The following is a 14535-nucleotide window of genomic DNA, read 5'->3' as shown; positions in this document are numbered from 1 at the left end:
CTTGTAACTTTCCTGAACAGTGGCATGTAGGAAATTTAGCCTATTCTTCAGTACAGACCAGCTTCGAATCAGCTGCAGTTTCTTTCTATGAACTGCTTACTTCAGCTCCTTCAACATTTCATAATAACGGATGATGGATAAAGCTTTACTATGTTCTCTAACCATTCTTTGGTAAAACGACTAAGACTATTTCTTTAGAAATTGATCGAATCATTCAGAATTCATCGCTCCATCAAACATGACATGCCGTCCTGGCCCAGATGCAGCAAAAGATGCCCAAGTTGAGTTTAAGGAACATTGATTTTTATTGGAATAAATGCACTCTTACAGTAAATGGAACTGATCAATTTATGCAATTCTTGTAAATTAACAGCTAACAGAGAATCAGACACTAAAGTAGTCAATAAATTATCACAAAAGAGCATTCTAAAAACATTGAAAGACATCCATTAAACAGTGTCCCATACCTGGAATCTATGCTTATAACTTTACCTGCTAAACTTTCAAAGTATTATCAGTCCATGCCAGGCAAAGAATAGACTGATAGTTAAGTAGAGTAGAGCAAACAAGAAAATTAAAAATCAAAAACAGAATTATTAATAATGGATGGATGGATGTCAAATATTTGATAATCAGACAGCTATTTATATTGCGTCATTACAGTACACACTAACTGGAAATCTTCTTTCCAAATATTCAATTTATAATGTCTTCAAATTTTGAATAAGGTCTTGCTCATTCTTTAAAAGGCTCTGGTAAAATTTGTCCTTTATTTCATATCCGCTGACAGAACAGAGTATATTCTTTTAATTTTTTCATTGTTTGTTGAAGCTGTTACGATGGTTGAGTATTGCTCGGTGCCAATCAGTGGAAGAAGGTCATCTATGATAAAATCCACCTTCTTGACACGCTAAATGATATTCTTCTTGTGTTTGTCCACAAACTGAGCAGCTGCAAGAAGTAGAGAATCAAATATTTTGCATTAGACACGAACTAAACAACCATCAATAATTAATACTAAAAAAAGGTTATAAGTATATAATAACGTACGATTCTTAACATATCTGATTTTGTAGGCAACAGGTCCTTTGATGGTAAAACCAAGGTAGAAGGAGACCAGGTCCGTGTTGTACACACTGGCTGGATTGTGAGGTGAAACTTCAATTTGGTCTCTGCCTCTCAAAGCAAACACCTTATAATTTCTGATCTCCCCTTCGATACGCTGAAGACCTTCAATTTCATGCTCTTCATCAAGAAGACTGGTGAGCTCGGTCTGGAGAACCAGTCTCTGCAAACCTCCACCATTTCCAAGGAAGAAGAGAGGAACAAGGTAACGAAAGCGAAGGTATTTCTGATAGGTTTTCTCATATGATTCACGCATGTATTGGACGCACACTTTAAGATCTGGCGTGTTTCCTGTTTTCTTTGCCCTATCAGGCCAAAACAACAAAAGGATCAAGAGGTAAAACTCTGGGCTTCTGTCTTTGCTCTGTCCCTCCCAAAGTTTCTGTAATATGTCCTGGAGCTTTGGCACTGTTTGGAGTATTTCGGAGTTTGCAGACTTCTGACTCAAGATAATGTTGGCAAGGATGTAGTTTTGAGCTTCCCTCTCAGTTCGGTAACACATATAAATCTCTTTCCATTGTTCTGTGATTTGTTCCAGGTCAGAAACGCTCGTGATATGGCTTAAAGTGGAAAGCATACCCGCAAAAGACCTGCAAAAGAATCGTTTCTCATTCTTTATATATTTTTCATAACACTCCACAGTGTCTGTTGTAGTGTACTGTGGATCAACTTTATCAATCTTTTTCTTTGAGTATATTAGAAAAGTCTCCAAAAAACTGCATTTCTTCCCAATTGTTTGCCCTAAACTTGTGAGGAGATATTGGTGTTTTTCACACCTTTCGGAGTGGATTAAACTGTGAGACTTTGTTTCCCGTCTGAGCACTTTAGACCATTCTGGGTTGACAGTTTCTAGCTTGTAGAAAATTGTTTTTGCTACCTGTATGTAGCCAAAAATCCCCCTGTAATTAAAAACTTTAGAGATGTTAGTCACACAGATGTCTTGCATCCCTGGTTCGAGTTCCTTTTCTGCAGTCTCCTCCTCTTCTTCAAAAGCTTTGAATGCTTGCTTTGTAATCTGTAACATCTTTCTAGAAGGTGTTGACAGGCTTTGGTTCTTCAGTTGGTTTTTGTAAACTTGTCCAAGTGTGTCTCTGATAAAAGAATTATTTGGATCTCTGTCAATAGCAGTTTTTGCCCAGAATGCAGCTCTTTCATAATCGTTTAGTACAATGTAGTAAAAACGTGCAAGAGCCTGTGGAATAAATGGATCCTGTGGAAACTTCTTAGCTGCGCGCCTGAGCAGTCCCACACATACCGATTTCTTTTCTTTCTCCTTAATATCTTGGATAAGTTTGGAGAAAGGAAGTTTTTCTTCTTTTTCTTGATTCTCGCCAACTTCTTTCAGATCCGTTTCTCGCTTTTTTAGCAGCTGTTTAATTATTTTCACCAAGTAAGGCTGGACCGTTTGATGGCACAAGTCTGAGAGGATTTTTAAAGTTGTATCACCCAAAGTTACACCAGCATCAGTTAGCAACGACAGACACTCGTCAGCGATCATCGGATGTGCCATTCGTATGCACCTGTCCTTAGATTTGGCCCCTCCGGCACACGTTGAATATATGACCAGAAGATCAGCAAAGGCCCTCATTTGCTTTTCCAAAGTGGGACGGCCAATAATGCGATTTTTCTTATCCAAGAACTCTAGGCACAGAGACTCAGTGAGGAATGAGCCTGGGACATACGAGTTAACCAAAGCCAAAAAAGACAGCATTTGAGCATTGCGAGGTCTCCTTTTTCTCTTTAAAGGTTTAATATATTCGCAGGCCTTTGTAATGTAAGATTGGCTGAAATTCCTCTGCATTATGTTAAAGCCATGAAACGTGTCGTGTCCGTCATGTCTCTGAACAACCTCTGTGTGCTTGGCGTTGAAACGGTCCTGCTCTTCTTTCGAAAGACTTGAACACAGCATTAGTTTCTCCTTTCCGGCTTTGTACTTTTTTCGAAGGCAGTTCAAAATGATGACCACAGGACTGTTTGCGCTGATGTTGCTTTGTTTTATATTTCGAATCAAATTTTCTTGCAGCGAGTTAAATTCCATTTCGTCGTTTTCTTCTGTCTCCTTGTTATCCACAAATAGTAGGACTGTGTTTTGGTTTTCTGAATACCCCGCATTAAACAGAAGTATCACTTGTTGTGCAATTGCTTTTGAATCTGATACTGAATCAATTACTTGTGCGCATCTGAGCTTTTTCCTCAAGTCCCAGAGAACTTGCATCGCCAGTGTGGTACCTCCACTGCCTGGTTGATGAAAGACATTAATGCTGGAAATGCTATGGTTCATTTCTCTTCTCTTTTGGATAGCCTCCGTTATTTTTGTGTATATGTCCCTCTTAACAAAAGGTGTACGGTTTTTCTCAGCACAGTAGAAGTTCAGCCATTGTGGTGGGGCTCCTCTGTAGAACTCTGCTTCTTTCTCCAAGGTGAGCTGAGGATCAATATCCTCCCCTTCAAACATATTTCCCCAAACAACATCGAGGCATGAAAGTTTATCTCTTACTTCAGTCTTGAGTGGAATCTGTGCACCTTGTTTGTTTGGAACTGTATAATGCTCCATTGTAATCACCTTGACCGTGACAAGTTTCCCCCACGCATGAACTTTTCCTAATTTAGTCTATGGAAAAACAAAACAACAACAACAAAAAAATTATATCTTTTAAAATACTAAATTACTATGGCATATTCAATAGAACCATTTACGAAGCAATTATTAAGGATTTTGTGATATATCGATAATTTCGGTCTTTGAATGCGAGATATTTAAAGTGCATGCAAAGTATACTAAAAACACTATCATCCATGTCTTCAATTGAACCTCGGCACTACTTTCACACTATTAAAGCGAATTAAGTACAACTTCAGGTATACCAGTATACTCGATAGAACTGATCACACGAGCATGGGTTCATACCTCGGGAAATAACATGCTCACAAAACGTAAATGTGCTATAGATTCATGATTTTGCCGGATTTTTGTAACGGGTAGGTTCAGATGTGGTCATTTGTACGTGTTACACCCAGTAAAGTATGTTTCAATTACCATGAGATCGGTGTAAAAAGTAATTTAAACAAAACATCACTTCATACGACACTCATTTTTTTTATATCACTATCAGTATTCTTAACTTAAAAACGTAAATATAGGTAGAATAAGGTTCTTGCACAAGCGACCTATGTGGTTGTTTTTTGTTGGAGGACAGGCCGGAAATAAATGTATTTCAAATAACTTGGTAATCAGGTACCAATATGTACCCTTTAGGTAGTAATATGTATTTTTACGGTTACAATATGGATCCTTTCGCTATGTATTCACAAGCATGTGTAATTTAAACAGACCCAGTGTGCCTATAAAGAAAGAATTTACACTCAACATTTCTTGATCTACAGTTAAGTCTCAAAAAAAAAAAAAAATTAAAAAAAAATATTTTCTTTAACTTGTTTCAAAAAGTAACACCGCCATATATATATTTTAGAATAATTGCATGTAAATTAAAACATTTTAAAAGATGTTTTTGCTTCAGTTTTGATGATTAGATCTTACAGCTCATTAAAAGTCAAAATCCAGTATATCAAAATATTTAAGATTTCTATTTGAGCTTCATTAAATGACTATCCATACAATAGAAATTCAGTGTTTATCTTGTTCTTTGATGCCACAATAATGGGGAGAGCTGCTGAAAAAACTATTTTCTGATTTAATTTTTAATATCAAGTATTCATGTGTTTATTAGTGGAAATTAAATTCCTGATATCAATAATTCCAATGCTGCTTCTAAAAATGTAGTTCCTGGGGTCATGCAACAATAATTGCTTTATAGTGGAAATTGAATTGTTGATATCAAAACTTCATATCCTAAGGATGATGAAGTCAGTCTGGATTGCCATTCAATTTATGGTTGCTAGGGTCTGCTTTGGTGTTAGTGGCTTCGTTGTTAAGGAAACAATGAAACAATGTAATGTATTAACTTAGTAAACTCAATCCGATAAAGTCCATGTACACCATAAGTGAAATTTATCAACTGCACCATCATGTATGCAATAGAAGTTAGTAGGAGGTGTGCAGTGAATGGTCATTGACGATTTGTTTTAAGATGTTCAGAAAATGAGCCATTAGTGAAAAAGCTAATATTATAATTTTTCTTTTGATAAAAAGTGAAAACGGCTCCCACTGACCACAATGCAGCAAACCTTTTCAAAGCAAAATCATGAATGGTCTTACCTTTCTGTTAAGAACCAAAGCGTAGGTGACAGGTAGAGGAAGCGCATACCATTTTATAGCTGTAAAATGGGGGGAAAGGCCTGCCCCCTATTCGGTCATTAACTGGTTAAACCTGAAGTTATTGTTTGTTTAATGGTTGGATGGGAGACGGTGAAATGAAATGAAAAGCATGAAACCAAACACAAGCTTACAAAAAAAGAAACTAAAACCCTGCCTTTACTTTGCATTTCCAGGGAAATAATGATAGTAGTAAGAACCAAGACAATGGCATATAGTATATAATGCAAATTTTGGGTGTGACACTAAGAGTGAATTCATGTTGGTGAAGATAATAATTAATAAGACAGTGATTCACACACAAGCTTGGGACGCAACCGGGTATTTCCTGTAAAAGGAGAGTTTTACAATAAACAGCTGTAGGCTCCTGAGGTGACTAGAAAGTTCTTTTAATGTTTTAAAAGATTAATCTACAAAAAAACCCTGAATATTATGTCAGGTTTTGTATTTTTATTAATTAAATACCAATTAATCTGTTTTCATGCAATGAAGAAAGTATAGAATCCAATCATGTTAAATTTAAAGAGAAATACTTTGGTTTAATAATGTCTGAAGAAAAATGCATTTGTGAACATGGAAGAGAGAATTGACAGCATAAATAACTTATAATAATAATAATAATAATTTAATAACTGGCTGATGAGAGATCTGTCTATAATGGGCAGAATCCTCTTGACCAAAGAAGGCATATCTGAACTAATTTAACCATGTTTCTCCTGAACTGATAAAAAATGTTAAGTAAAATCACTTAACTAATATGAGTTTCATTTTTCTGTATAAAATTTGAATTGGCATCATTGAATTTGCAATTTGAATCAATTAAAATGTATTTAGCACAGGCTAACTCAGTGTGGTTTTACATGTAGTTTCTATACAAACATGGACAAATTGGATTTTTTCCATATGCATTTAATTGTTTCTCATTTGAGTTTGTAAATTGATATGGTTCACTAAAAACACAAAAATAGTTATGTTAAGGGTTCATTTGAAGAGGTCCAGGAAGAACAAAAGACAATAGGTTCCACCCTCTGGTGTGAGCAGAGAAATACTTTCACTTTTTATATCAGTGGACTCAACAAAATGACTAAGAACTAAAGACTTTGGTTTGATCAGAAATAGATTTTATAAATGCAGATTTTATTTAATCCATTTCATTTCAGTATAAAAGTGGTCAAAATGCTATTCCTTATTGTTCTCACACTGACTGCGTTCTTTGTGTGTGGTAAGACATCTATTTCTGTTTGTTACACTCTCGTTTCCTTTAAATCAGTGCTTCTCAAAGCTGCCTGGTAATCCCAGTACTTGCTGCTTATTTTGAGCCTGTCCTCCAGTAAACTAAATTACTCCATTGGTGTTTATTACGCACCTTATTATGGTCTATATTTACATTTTAAAATCAACTGTCATCTGTCCTCATGAAACAATGTGTGACTGTCTGTGCCAGTCAAATGTTGGTAAAATCCTGATTTATAGTGCATGAACACTTTATGAGCACGTGTTTTCTCTGGGATCAAACCCATGATTGCATGATCACATGATCACTTATCAGCTGCAATGCAAAGTGCTACCGAATGAGCTACTGAGTTGTGAAACAGATAAGAGTACAAAACATTAAAGGGGTCATAAGTTTTCAAGTTTTATTGTTGTGGTGTCATAGCGCCGGGATATGGCATCATGTTATGATAAGTAGGATAACATTTCCATACGCTTGAGGTCTTCGGCCGATCACAACGCACTGGATAGCTGGCCAATCGGAGCACACCTTGCTCTTTTAGAACGATGAGCTTCGTACAAATCAACACGTTTCAGGAGGCGAAGGTTAGAGGAGAAACGATAATGATAATTATGTGGAAAATAATGTGGTTTTTGAGAAGCATTGCAGTAAACGGTAAAAGCAAACGGTGCTGTTGATGTTAAACAGAGATTTATTGCTCCCGCTTCAAGCTGAAAACCTGAATGCAACTTCAAATGTCACTTCGATACGAACACACTGTTCTTTTGTCATCAGTCATTTTATATTGTTCTTCTGCAGGTGTTTTCAGTGTTGACACAGACAGAGTGACCATGACGGAGGGAGATTCACTCACTCTAGAGACTGGTATTAAAACAATCCACCTAGAAGATATTAAATGGTATTACGATAACAGTCGAATCGCTCAAATCAATGGAGATCAGAGTTTTATCTGTACAGATGTTCATTGTAATACAGGTACTGAGAGATTTAGAAACAGACTGAAGCTGGATCATCAGACTGGATCTCTGACCATCACGGACACCAGAACCACAGACTCTGGACTTTATAAACTACAGATGATTAATAACAGCAGCATCGGTGAAAGGATCTTCAGTGTTGCTGTTGTTGGTAAGCCGTTTTCGTGAAACATACTGTAAAGGACCCCAGCAGCAGTAGACTATATGTTTCAATCATATTTATAGTATTTATTTGTTGTTTGTTATTAAACAAAACAGTTTAAGTACAGTTTTGTAAAGAAGCTACCGTTGTCCTCTGGTGGACGTAAGTTTCTAATTGTGCCGTTTCTAACTTATCAGCCATTTAAATGAGGATTTAATGTAATATAAATATATAACTACCTGGTCTCATGACATAAACGTACGTTGGTGCACTTTTTTTTTAGCAAGACACGAAGTATGTACCAGTAAGTACATATTACTGCAGTTCCCAAAAGAAATGAACACTAGAGGCAGTAAAACACTTTTTTTTACTTTTCACAGACAGATTGTTAAAGCTAAAAATATCATGTTGTGACTTCAAAACAATGCTAACATTCTGGTATATTTGAAAACCGATGCTTTTAAATGCTAACATCACGCATATAAAGCTCAATGGGTTTTCATAGACAGCAGGTTTGTTCGGTAGCTCAGGGAGTACAGAGATGAACTTAAGCTCCAACTTTGGTTGGACAAAACAGTACAAATCTATGTAAGCTGTTGTTGAAATGGCACGGTTGCATCAACAATTGTGTTTTTATATCAGTGTTGCATTTGTTAACAGTATTGGGTAGATTTAGGGTTGGATTTAGTGTAGGACATATTCCCAACATGAGAGAGCATACATTTGTGCAACTGATATTTCAATTCTGAGGTGCACAAATTTCAATATGAGGGTCATTAAAAACGCTCCAGGGTTTCAACCAATGTTTTAGTGCCACTCAGTGGACATTTCTTTTTCAAATTCTTTGAAACAGATGTTCCTGCTACTGAACGAGATGAAATGCTGAGAAAGTCAGTGATGGAGGGAGAATCTGTCACTTTAGACCCTGGTTTAAAGAAAAACCCAAATGACGTGATGACTTGGTATTTTAATGACACTCTCGTCGCTGAAATCACTGGAGATCAGAGTCAGATCTGTACGGATGATGAGTGTAAAGAGAGATTCAGAGACAGACTGGAGCTGGATCTTCAGACTGGATCTCTGACCATCATGAACATCAAGAGTACAGACTCTGGACTCTATAAACTACAGATCATCATCAGCACCCGTCGACGTCGTCGCAGCATCAGCATCACCAGTTGGAAAACATTTATTCTTACGGTCTTTGGTGAGTAAAATGTAGTCTTTCGGGCCTTCGACCTTGAAGAAATTTAAAATACAACTTGATCATCCATCACCATCACGTGCACTTTTAAACACACACATTTAATCTGGTTTTATCTGCTGTTTTCGATCAATATCTAAAAAGCGGAAAGATGTAAATCATCTCTCTCTAGTAATAATGACTGCTTATCTTAATCTTTACAGATTTTGCTCTGCCATCGGCTGCTGTGGCAGGAATATGTTTGTGTTCTGCTGCTCGTTGCTGCTGCAGCTGCTGTGATTTACTATGGCAGGCGTCGAACAAAAAGGAACGGTGAGCGTCACGTACAGATTACAAGACAGAAATAGCCTGAAAGCAATGAAAGAGGTTAAAAAAAGATCCTATACTAACTGAAATAAAGTGTTTAATTTTGCTTTTGTTCAAACAGACAGCAGGAGGTGCTGCAGTAATCAGGTGAGAAACTTGAGCATATTTGAAGCACTTTAGGGCCTGGGATTAGGTTAAACCAGGAGATAGGCAATTGTTCAATTAGGACATTAAAGTAGTTTTTTTTAATCAACATATCTTAGGAAGTCAGAGACAAATCTTAAACCTTGTTTGTAAAACCATGGTATGTTGTTTATGTCGTCAAATAATGTGCATTTTCAAATGCAAAATTACAAGTCACATTATTTGAGACATCTGATGTTTATTATTTGTGACAGATTGTGTTTTTCTATTTGCTATTCCTAAAGAACCATCGCAATTCTCTGTAAATAGTTTGCAATATTAACGTTATGCTCAGGACGCTGTCATTCAAATATTGTATCACTGCAGTCTAGTCGATCACACTGTGATGCAGTTTATCAGCCCGAAGATTCATCGTATGTGAAAGTGAAAGTGAAAGTGAAAGTAAAGCGTGGCCAAGTATGGTTTCCCATACTCGAAATTTGTGCTCTGTATTTATCCCATCCAAGTGCACACACACAGCAGTGAGTAGTAAACACACACACACACACACACACACAGACGCACAGAGCATTGGGCAGCCATTTTTTTTTTCTTGTGGAGCCCAGGGAGCAGTTTAGGGGTTGAGTGAGAGAAGAGAAAAATCCCTGCCTGACCTGAGACTCCAAGAAAAAAAACCCTGAATGCAGTTGAAAAACATCTGTAAAAAGCACCATATGTGTGTATATACAGATTAAATCACCATCATTTACATGTGAATCTGTGTTTTATTACAGAAGACTCATTCAAAAGACCCGTCCCCTGATCCCCTGACTCTCCACTGATGGATACCACCAATGAGACGTCTCCCGAGGCTGCTAATCAGACACTAATGTGACACTCTTTATTTTGACCAAGTAAAAGCGAAAATGAAGAAAAAGTAAGACACGTGAGAAAAGATTTAGCTGAAACTAACACCAAACCAATATTTCAGTATATGGGATCACTGACAGTCAAATATCTCAGCAATTATTATAATTAACAGTTTAAATAACAAACACTTTACTTTGTGATGAAACTGAAGTGTTATTTAGTTACAGTGTACATGTGGCAGTAAGGCACTGTTCCAGATAGCACACATTTTATGCACTTACAGTCTTGTGGACCAATGTAAAAAAATGTAGTATTATTGCCTTTTCTTGAAATATGCAAAACTGAAAGATGTTAGTTAAAAGGTCAAAATATTTCATGAAGTAACGATGACTTTATTTCTTTTGCTGCTGGACCTTTGGGGCACCCGAGGTTAACAATCATGCTTCAGATCATCGGTTGTTTCATCTTGATGTGTTTGTATTCCACAATATTAAGACTGGTCTTTGCTGCTCTGTTTTTATAGGTAAGAGTAATGTAATTTATCATAGGAAATGGGAACCCTTTTCCATTTTTACATTGCAAGGCCATCACAACAGGAAGGACACGCCATGTTTTACACTAAGACTATATCTAAGTGTACTTTAAAGTATAACAGTAGTAAACTTTGAGTACAATCGATGAAGGATAATTAATTTTTTTTACTACCATTATGGTAGTCAGTGTTTGATTTAGTTGGGTCCTTGACCCTTGACTCAAAACTCATCCAGGATTCCCATGATGCATTGCAGCAAGAATACAATTATCTGAATATGCGAACACTGACCAAAGTTTGTCATGTGCATGAATTTTAGAGGGTTTTTTCTTGATCGCCAACTACTGGCCTGACACGTATAGCATAGTGCTTGTTTGTTTTTTTTGTTTTTTTCATGCTATTTTACTCATTTGTAATGGTGCATTGTAAGTATTATAATAATAATGAATAATAATAATAATAATAATAATAATAATAATAATAATAACTATAATGTGCCGTGCGAATCAATTGATAATATTACAATTGTAATAAATATAGTAAAAAGTGAGTTTTTTGTAAATTTAGTACTGAAGAATGAAAACATGGATTCTAGAAGAACCTAGCTCAAATATACTTAAAAGTCATTTTAAGTGTATTTATGAGATATACATAATTCCCAGTACATAAAAAGTAGACTAAAAGCATAATTTCCTATTTTTAGTTTAAAAAATAAGTACACTAATAGTACATTTGTATAAATGTCTTTTTTTGTAAGGGAAATCATTGACAGTTAAAAAAAAAAAAAAAAAAATGAAACACCGATCTGTGTTTGGAAAACTTCTGCTTTGTTTGAATTTTGTTAGAAGAATAGCGCAAAAACTGTTAAACCCGTTTTATATCATCAAGTGTTTCGTGAAGTATCATTGACAGGAATGGAAACAAACACCTTCAACCACGCGTAGCCCGTTTCGCACTGACACACTCCTGACACCTCAGACGCAAACACCAACGTCTATCACGCTCGTGCAAAACATCTCTAGCGGAGTTCACTTTGACTACTTCTGAAGAGCATTTTGCATTGACTTTAAAGGCATAGTTGGTCTAAAAACTGAAATATCTGTCATTACATCCTCACCCTGACTTTGAAGTTGTGTTTAGCATTCTCGTCATTTTCTGTTATCCAGTAAAAGTCCACAAAACTAACCTTCTCAAGCTTCAAACTTTATTTATCACTGGGCTTTAATTTACATACGCTGTAAAAACTTTAAGTAACTTGTTACACCACTGACAATTTTTTTCAGTTAAGTCAACTTAAATGTTAATTTAAGTGATAACTAAAATATTTTAGTTGACGAAACAAAAATTTTGACAGTGGGGTAACAAGGTATGTTACATAACATTTTTTCAGTGTATAAACATTGACTGATGCACATAAAAAAATTCAGTCATCTTCTTATGGCGACAGATGCATACTCTACTTGGGTCTCCTCTTTGATTTTCTGAAAAAAATAAAAAAATCTATAAACAATAATACAATACACATGATATAATAATACAAAATTACATAAAAAATGTGGCAACCAATATCGTTTTGCCTTCCTATTGTATCTTCTTTACAACTAAAAGAATAAGTAAATCACCATGAGCACCTTAGTTTGAGGGCGATATTTACCGCAATTCATTGATAATTAAAAAAATGAAGCGATTAGTATTGTTATTTAATATTATGGATAATCCTTATAACTGTATTTGATTACTTTGGTTTAAAAAACTGTTGTTTCTTGAGGGAAATACTGTTGCTGACGCTCACAAAAGCGGGTAGCCTACTCACTTTCCTTAGTGCGCATGCCGTTTTTCTTTTTTCGGTTTCACTATTGCATTAAACATTGATCACTTTCAGCAATAAAGGGAGAGGTAACTATGTATGGGGGTTGGGCCTGCAAGATGCACAGACCTAACACGCAGAGATATAAACGTGATGCAAGCCGCAAGTGCATGAACTTCAGCAGACGTGTGACCGTCTTTGAACTGTGAACCATTTTTTTGGTTGTTCTGTAGCATGTGGAATTTCACACTAAAATGCTGCAACATGCGTATCTGGTGTAAAATGGTAGCATCGTTTAAATGTGTGACATTATAAGCATATTCTGTTACATAGGATACTAATAATTTAAATACATAAATCATACCAATTGTGTTTTTCTTTTGTGCAACGTTGGCTCTGCGTAAATGATCATTTCTTCACAAGTCTGATCTGCAACAATAGATGCATTAAACGGTTAATCTTAACAAGATCTGTCTCTTTACCCAATACGCATCATTATCGAGGCTCAAAAGCATTACTGTAGAACACTAGGTGGCATTAAACAACAAAATTATGAGTACGATGGTTATCATTTTGGCTGTGAATGTGTTTTGAAAGCAGCATGTTGGCACTTGCCTTCTCTGTCAATTTTTCTACATTTCTTGGAGTACATCACGACTGCAGCGACGATCAACAGAGATCCAGCAGCAGCAGAAACCAACACTTTGTGGAACAAAGGTAAGCCCTGATCTGTGATGAACAGAATGAGCCATTAGTGATGTTGTCAGCCAGATATACTATAACTAAGGAATCAACAACGTTAGCATCAGCTCAAACATACCTGGATTTGGACGACAGAGTTGACTGATGTCCAGATGTGTGGTCTGGTTTCTGATGGGGTTGTTGATCACACAGCTGTAGGTGTTTTTATCCTGATGTTCCACCTCCAGAGGTAGAGAGAGACTGATGCTGAGATCAGACACACTGATGCTGGACAATAAACTGTTTCCTTTGTACCAGGAGAGAGTCACGTGACCCATGTTCACCGCCGAACACAACAACGAACAAGATGATGATGAAGATGATGATGAACAGTTTGAAGAGTTACTGCTGACAACAGGAACAGGAAGACGAGCTGAGAACATACAGTAAGAGAATAAAGAAACGCTTGCATGTTTAGCGTGAATAGTTATTAAAACAACAACGCAAAGCACACAACATCTCTACTTACCATAGACGGAAACATTAAATACTTTTGTTAACAGTTTCTTTCCACTAATCTGTACTTCATAAACTCCAGCGTGTTGAGTTGTGATGTTCATGATGGTCAGAGATCCAGTCTGATGATCCAGCTTCAGTCTGTCTCTGAATCTCTCATCGGTACCAGCATACGTGGAGTTGGGTTTTGGTTTTTTTATTCTATCTATGAGAGACTTTAGAGTTCCAAAAGTCAATAGTAAGTCGTCGTTTTCATGTATTTCAGTAGCATTACCGGTAAGAATGACAGAATCTCCCTCCGTCACTGACACTGACTGCGTTTCATTTGTCGCAGCACCAAACACACCTGAAGAACATGGACAGATTAAAGCTCCTTTCGTTTCATAAAGCCTGAAATCATATTGCGTATAAACTGAACACATCAGCAGATATTTAATACATTTTAAGCATGCTGTCTGGTAAAATCTTTGTGTGAAGTTACTTAAATTTAAAAAGCATATACATGACAATAATTGTGGCTTATTATAAACGGGCTCCCTGCTTCTGATTGCATTCATTCTCAATTTTATCGATTTAATTTTTTTGACTTCTGGAAACTTGTGAACTTTGAACTTTGTTCACTGGAAAAAAAAAATATCCTAGACATTTTACATGGTTTTAAAAGATGCTTGAGATTTAAAAGCGCCTTAACAACGATTTTTCTTTCTTTCTGTGCAAGAGTAATTTACAATCACAACCAAAGGCC

At 36.3% G+C, this 14535-nt stretch overlaps 3 protein-coding genes and 1 long non-coding RNA gene across 9 annotated transcripts in view; 2 read left to right on the top strand and 2 right to left on the bottom strand.

Moving 5' to 3' along the window:
- Positions 1-281: 281 nt before the first annotated feature.
- Positions 282-5473, bottom strand: LOC122327314 (sterile alpha motif domain-containing protein 9-like). The gene is made up of 3 exons (XM_043222584.1): positions 5342-5473; positions 1051-3736; positions 282-951 (listed from the first exon to the last, which is right to left on the bottom strand). Exons 2-3 carry the CDS (start codon positions 3677-3679, stop codon positions 911-913), a joined length of 2670 nt encoding a protein of 889 aa, XP_043078519.1. The 5' UTR covers positions 3680-3736; positions 5342-5473; the 3' UTR covers positions 282-910.
- Positions 5474-6444: 971 nt separating this feature from the next.
- LOC122327444 lies at positions 6445-10802 on the top strand. 6 transcript variants are annotated; one of them, XM_043222813.1, is made up of 6 exons: positions 6445-6620; positions 7431-7496; positions 7608-7760; positions 8605-8958; positions 9159-9267; positions 10179-10802. In XM_043222813.1, the coding sequence occupies exons 1-6, from the start codon at positions 6527-6529 to the stop codon at positions 10213-10215; spliced, it is 813 nt and encodes a 270-aa protein (XP_043078748.1). In that variant the 5' UTR covers positions 6445-6526; the 3' UTR covers positions 10216-10802. The 6 variants fall into 6 exon arrangements, with proteins under 6 accessions (XP_043078748.1, XP_043078751.1, XP_043078746.1 ...); XM_043222816.1 differs by having other exon boundaries at positions 7431-7530; XM_043222811.1 differs by adding an exon at positions 9383-9408 and having other exon boundaries at positions 7431-7760.
- Positions 10803-12141: 1339 nt separating this feature from the next.
- LOC122327459 (SLAM family member 5-like) overlaps positions 12142-14535 on the bottom strand; it is a 2792-nt gene continuing 398 nt past the window's right edge. The window contains exons 2-6 of the mRNA XM_043222844.1: positions 13804-14136; positions 13414-13707; positions 13209-13322; positions 12958-13022; positions 12142-12267 (exon numbers count right to left, since the gene is read on the bottom strand). Of these exons, the coding sequence (XP_043078779.1) occupies positions 12214-12267; positions 12958-13022; positions 13209-13322; positions 13414-13707; positions 13804-14136 (860 nt within the window). The 3' untranslated portion in view covers positions 12142-12213. The remainder of the gene's footprint in view (positions 12268-12957; positions 13023-13208; positions 13323-13413; positions 13708-13803; positions 14137-14535) is intronic.
- Positions 13172-14535, top strand: part of LOC122327600 — a 4666-nt gene continuing 3302 nt past the window's right edge. Inside the window, exons 1-3 of the long non-coding RNA XR_006247680.1 lie at positions 13172-13310; positions 13593-13720; positions 14509-14535. The exon at positions 14509-14535 is cut by the window's right edge and continues 76 nt beyond it. This is a non-coding gene — a long non-coding RNA (uncharacterized LOC122327600). The remainder of the gene's footprint in view (positions 13311-13592; positions 13721-14508) is intronic.

Source organism: Puntigrus tetrazona, chromosome 22, assembly GCF_018831695.1.
Source record: "Puntigrus tetrazona isolate hp1 chromosome 22, ASM1883169v1, whole genome shotgun sequence".
NCBI classification, from domain to species: domain Eukaryota; kingdom Metazoa; phylum Chordata; class Actinopteri; order Cypriniformes; family Cyprinidae; genus Puntigrus; species Puntigrus tetrazona.
This window is presented reverse-complemented; position numbering and strand designations above follow the sequence as displayed.

Bases quoted from the DNA above. Each gene is read 5' to 3' on its own strand.
- LOC122327314 (XM_043222584.1), bottom strand. From the start codon at position 3,679: ATGGAGCATTATACAGTTCCAAACAAACAAGGTGCACAGATTCCACTC. The intron at 952-1,050 runs GTACGTTATTAT...TACTTCTTGCAG, and splicing joins AATCAGATATGTTAAGAATC to CTGCTCAGTTTGTGGACAAA.
- LOC122327444 (XM_043222810.1), top strand. From the start codon at position 6,527: ATGCAGATTTTATTTAATCCATTTCATTTCAGTATAAAAGTGGTCAAA. The intron at 7,761-8,604 runs GTAAGCCGTTTT...TCTTTGAAACAG, and splicing joins CTTCAGTGTTGCTGTTGTTG to ATGTTCCTGCTACTGAACGA. The intron at 8,959-9,158 runs GTGAGTAAAATG...TAATCTTTACAG, and splicing joins ATTTATTCTTACGGTCTTTG to ATTTTGCTCTGCCATCGGCT.